Source organism: Coregonus clupeaformis, chromosome 34 (genome assembly GCF_020615455.1).
Source record: "Coregonus clupeaformis isolate EN_2021a chromosome 34, ASM2061545v1, whole genome shotgun sequence".
NCBI classification, from domain to species: Eukaryota; Metazoa; Chordata; class Actinopteri; order Salmoniformes; family Salmonidae; genus Coregonus; species Coregonus clupeaformis.
The window spans coordinates 31,781,989-31,787,825 of NC_059225.1; the positions used below are offsets into that span (position 1 = coordinate 31,781,989).

General features: G+C 41.1%; 1 protein-coding gene across 4 annotated transcripts in view; it reads right to left on the bottom strand.

The window, feature by feature from the left end:
• Window positions 1-5,837, bottom strand: part of LOC121550009 (voltage-dependent L-type calcium channel subunit beta-2-like) — a 144,054-nt gene that overhangs the window by 137,729 nt on the left and 488 nt on the right. For all 4 annotated transcript variants that reach the window (XM_045210550.1, XM_045210549.1, XM_045210554.1 and 1 more), the window contains exon 2: window positions 4,031-4,123. In XM_045210550.1, the coding sequence (XP_045066485.1) occupies window positions 4,031-4,123 (93 nt within the window). The remainder of the gene's footprint in view (window positions 1-4,030; window positions 4,124-5,837) is intronic.

Consider the following 5,837-nt stretch of genomic DNA (forward strand, 5'->3'; position numbering starts at 1 on the left):
TTCTTTCTTTCTTTCTTTCTTTCTTTCTTTCTTTCTTTCTTTGCCCTCTCGCTCTTCTCTCTCTCTCCCACTGACAATTCCATTCAATTCAAAAGGGGCTTTATTGGCATATGTTTCCCAATGATATATACACTACATGACGGCGCTGTTTTGAAGCCAACATGCCTCCATGTTGGTACTGCTCCTCCATTGTGAAAGAGATTTTGGAAGCTATAGAAATGCATGTATTAATGTCTACATTCGTTTTTGCCACGTTTATTATATTACAGACACCTTAATGCATACTTTTAAGTTATATGTGAGCTAAACATAACATATTTAAATATATACAAATATTTTCCATCAAGTATATATCTTTAAGAGTACTAATGTTACTGTCCCCCACTACAACAAATACTATAATACGTGTAACTTCTTCCTTAAAACATTTAATTGAAATACTGTAGAATTCCATTCATTCTGAAGAGTACCAATATGGCCGACCGGTGGCTTCAAAGCCTCTTATTGGCCAATAAATAGCATCAGAAATCTAGTGTTTATATACATCATTGATGTTTACATTGCCAAAGAAGGTGAAATAAACAAACAAAATTGAGAAGAAACAAAAAAACAACAACAACAAAGAACTCTTCGAAATGAACAGTAAGACATTTCAAATGTTATATTATCAGCGGTGTACAGTGTTGAAACAATGTGCAAATAGTAGGGGAATATAAATAAAACAGATAAATAGTGGTGGTAATTACAATGTTGTTTATGCTCCATGATGGCCCTTTTCTCTGTCTCTCTGTCTGCCCTCTCTCTGTGTAAAAAGGAGTAAAGGAAGACTGTTCTTTTAGAAGCAGTTTGACTGCAGGAATGAGAGATGAGAGCTGTAATGGATCGATGGTACAGTAACCCTGATGAGCCTCCGATGTACTGAACACTCTGAACACTCGCCCACATGAATGCTGGGATTGAGTCACCATGCCAACAGGTGTGGTGCTGAGGGAGATGGTGGAAGAGTAGAAGGCACTCAACCAACGTCAAACAAGTTGTAACCCTAAAATAATATGAGCATTTGGAAGAAATAGGAGAGACTCCCCACTGGGCACACACTGGTTGAATCAATGTTGTTTTGGTGCTGAGCAATATGGACAAAAATCCATATTGCGATAAATTGACAAATGTTTTGGGATTTTTTTCAGTGCCTAGTAAGACAACTGAGATGGTAGCCTGTGATTTAAAAAATAAGCTACACTGAAATTCTCCACAAAAAGCTTATTTCTCACAAATGTTGTGCACATATTTGTTTACATCTCTGTTAGTGAGCATTTCTCCTTTGCCAAGATAAGTCATCCACCTGACAGGTGTGGCATATCAAGAAGCGGATCATTACACAGGTGCACCTTGTGCTGGGGACAATAAAAGGCCACTCTAAAATGTGCAGTTTTGTCACACAACACAATGCCACAGATGTCTCAAGTTTTGAGGGAGCGTGCAATTGGCATGCTGACTGCAGGAATGTCCAACAGAGCTGTTGCCAGAGAACTGCATGTTCATTTCTCTACCATAAGCTGCCTCCAACGTCGTTTTAGAGAATTTGGCAGTACGTCCAAGCGGCCTCACAACCGCAGACCACGTGTAACGACGCCAGCCCAGGCACACATCCGGCTTATTCATCTGCGGGATCGTCTGAGACCAGCCACCCAGACAGCTGATGAAACTGAGGAGTATTTATGTCTGTAATAGAGCCCTTTTGTGGGGAGAAACTCATTCTGATTGGCTGGGCCTGGCTCCCAAGTGGGTGGGCCTATGCCCTCCTAGGCCCACCAATGGCTGCACCCCTTCCCAGTCATGTGAAATCCATAGATTAGGGCCTAATGAATTTATTTCAATTGACTGATTTCCTTATATGAACTGTAACTCAGTAAAATCATTGAAATTGTTGCATGTTGCATTTATATTTTTGTTCAGAATCGATGAAAACAGTACTGGTTGATGACATGTATTTTCTATGTCAGGCCCGGTTCCAGGCATAAGTGACATAGAATACACTAGGTGCAATTTAGAAGTTTGGTTGTGCATCAGCAGTTTTTCTCTTGTTATGTCCGTCACTGACCTCCAGGGGGCCCCACATGATTTTGAGAGTCATTCTCATTCATATATCATATTTTCATGGCATAAATCACAAAATGTTCCTCAACTATTAATATAGTCTTTAAATATAGTCTAATTTGAATATGTAAACATTTGGGGCTGAACATGGTGAGAGTCCTGATAACAAAGAGGGAAGATTATGATGAGACAATAAAAAAATGTCGGAGAAGATTCAAAAGAACTTGACAGCTTGATGAATAAGCCAGTGAAACAACAATTTTTCCTCCTCATATTTTGAAACCCAGTTCCCAGTATGGTGTTAGTTTAAAGTTTTAAACACCGCAGCCTCATACTTGTGAGAAGTGAAAAGAATAATGTCCAACAAGATGGAGAGAGTGAGGAGGGAAAGAAGGTCAGCTTAACCACTGTTATGATAAAACATTTAAAAACGGTGTATTTATGTTAGTTCCTAACAGAGTTCCTGGAATGGCTGCTATTCCTGGAGTCCTCTTCCAGCAAACATCTAAAAAGGGATACTATGTCTGCTCTTCGATTTGCCCGTCTGACCTCGGTAGAACCTTTCCCCCCTCCCTCTCTCTTTTGTTATTTCTCTCTCTACTTTTCTCTCACTCCCAATCCTACTTGCTACATCATGTCTGGGTATCTCTTTCAGTAGGGTTGTGTCTCAGATGTACTGTAGTGGCTCGTTTGACCCTCGTACTGTAAAACCTTCCCGCCTCTCTCTTTGTTTTTTTTCCTCTTTCCTTCTACTTTTCTTTCTTCTTCCTAATTTCAGCTCATGTCCTGGTATCTCCTGCAGTGTTGTGTCTCAGATGTAAGTTACTGTAGTTGCTCTCAGTCTAATTGAGTTTAGCCACGATGACTCAGAGCGTCAAGAATGACAACAGTCTGTCAGAGGGGGGTCGGCCTAATGAGCCTGTTGGAATACCCAAGAGGACTGTGGGAATGGACGTGCGACAGCTTCACAGGACCAATCTTCCGTGGGGTCGAGGGGGAAGGGCATGTCATATCACTGCCGAGAAGATCTTCATCCCCTAATCCACCCAGCAGGTCCTCACTGATCAGCTGTCAGTGCTATATAAACACATGGTGAAAGCAAATGCGAACATCCCGTAGCCTCAATTCAAACACCTTCTCTGTGTCTGAGAGAAAGGAGGCGGCAATTCCACCACGTGCCATATTGGTCCGATCCACTCCGATGTCACTCCTGCTCTGTAGTGGCAGAGGCGCCAAAGAGGAGGCAATCTTTATCACCTCCAAAAAAGGCTGAAATATTTCGGCAGAGGCGCCTATCCTTAACCCAGCCTCTCCCAGTCTGTCCCTGCAGGTCTGCTGCTCAACAAAGACCAGACACCGTGAGTGCTTCACATACACACTGTGTACCTCAGAGGGTCTGCTTTATAACAGGCCACAGTGTCAGCAGCCACACTCAAGCACTTCGACTGCAAAGCTAAAGAGCCGCCTGCAGTTCACAGAGATCGTTAACATACTGAACCGAAGCCATGTTTATAACAGGGCCTTCATTGCAAAATGCATTGATTTATATCAATGCTCTTACGCCAGTCTGAACATACCGGCTATGTACTGTAAACCATAGAAATAGAATGTTCTAATTACAGTATATGCTGTAAACATCCAGTACAGACATGATGTCATAAGTGTCCAATGGACAGTTATTGAAGCATGTATGCCATGAGATATCATCCCATTCATTCCATTAAAGTTACACTCACGGCCCATCTGTAACACAGTCACAGTCAGATCACTCTCACACCACACACTCTCACTTCAACTCAGATTCTCACTGCTAACAATTGAAATCACTACCTTTCCAGAAAAGTATAGACCTCCAAGGTACCCAGGCGGTAAATGCCTTGTAAATGGAATGTGTCTTCCCTTTAGATAACCTGAAGACTACTGGTCCCCTTACCTGTCGCACAAAGCTGTTGGTTGTTGTATCTGAAGAGGTGCTGCCGTCTGATCCTTTGAATCTGCTTTTTCTCTGTGCTCCTTTTCCATATGACTTCAGTAGAAGGAGAAAACAGAAAAATAACATGAAAGGACCATTATCAGCAGGTAACACACTAGAACCTGGACAACAAAGACATATTGGGAGTTAAGTGTTATTAGAGCGCTATGAGCAAAAACTCCGGTGGCACAGCAGTTTATTTTCAAATGGTCATTTTGAAAAGCTAAACACTGGAACAATTGCATGGGGCTCAGTAGATGATGTACTGTGATATAATATGTCTCGGGAAAATACAGTGCTTTATTACAGGGATGAGGTGCTCATGTGTTGCTAGTAGCAACTGAAAAACACCCAACCATCAAAAATCTGCTTTTTTTTATTCTCACCCATTCCTCCAGGACATGTAAAGGATGAAGATAAAAATAAAGCTATTCTGTTGGTTGCTTAGAAACCGGGTATGTATGTCTATTTACTCGAAAATACCAATTTTGGTGTAGGCACTCAATATGCAGCGATGTTAGGCAATGTTGAATGTCATTTATAGTGCATATATTTGCTACCATTTTATAAGAGTAGTAGTCATTGAAAATTCTGAATTGAATTAATTACATTCATAAAGAGATAGGCAAGTGAAATAGTGCAGCTTCCACTAGGCTACTTCCAGCAATCTGTTCTTTCAGTAGATCAAAACCAAGGCTATTATACGTGTACTGCAATGTAATATGATTAAGCCAGGTCATTGGACCACTGACCTGGTCAAGACCATCTATTTACTTAATCAAAGCATGGCTGGGAGACAAACCTCAGCTTAGATGTGGATCAACACCAACCCCTAGGCTAATGCAGCGGACTAAACACCACTCCATGGTGAAGGAAGTTTCTGATGAACTTCACCAATGGCATGGAGCCGAGACCAGGCTTTGTGGCATCTAGCTCCGACTACATCGATTGCCCAAGCACAATACTTCAAAAAAAGAATAATTATGAAACACCCACCTTGTACCCATGTTTGTCCTCTGTAGTTGCGTGCCTTTCTGAAATACATACCTTTTCAATAAACATTAATGCAATACCACCACTGACTGCCACCTTAGTGCAACAGCAGTAAGCAAACAGTCGGTGGTTGTATTTCATTAACGTTTATTGAAAAAGTATGTATTTCAGAAAGGCACGCAACTACAGAGGACAAACATAGGTAGAAGGTGGGCGTTTCATTATTTAAATTTTGGCCGAATCAATGTAGTCAGAGCTAGATTCCACAAAGCCTGGTCTCGGCTCCACACCTTTGGTGAAGTTCATCATAAACTTCCTTCACCATGGAGTGGTGTTTAGTCTGCTAAGGCTACTGTAGCCTACTGGACTGGCCATAAAAAACATACATATTTACTGATGCAAAAAAATTATTTTTAGTGGAATAAACCAGTTGGCCATATGGGGTTCACCAGGTAAAATAATCAGGCAGTTGCAATTCAATTGACTTTAACTGAATACAACTTCTCCAACTTACAGTTATAACTGTGTAACACGCCTGAAACAACTGTAGCCTAGCTGTTTCACATTCCAGAAAAACATTCATCCTTATTATCCAAAAGGTAGGTTATACCACCTGACATAACGCAGACTACACCAACTTCCGGTAACAGTTAACTTTATGGCGTTACATTTGGCGCCTAGATGAGCGTAATGGCATTTAGGTATTTGCAGCTATTTATTACCATACACATGCGAAATAGACATAGAAATCACAAAATACAACAACTGTGCATAC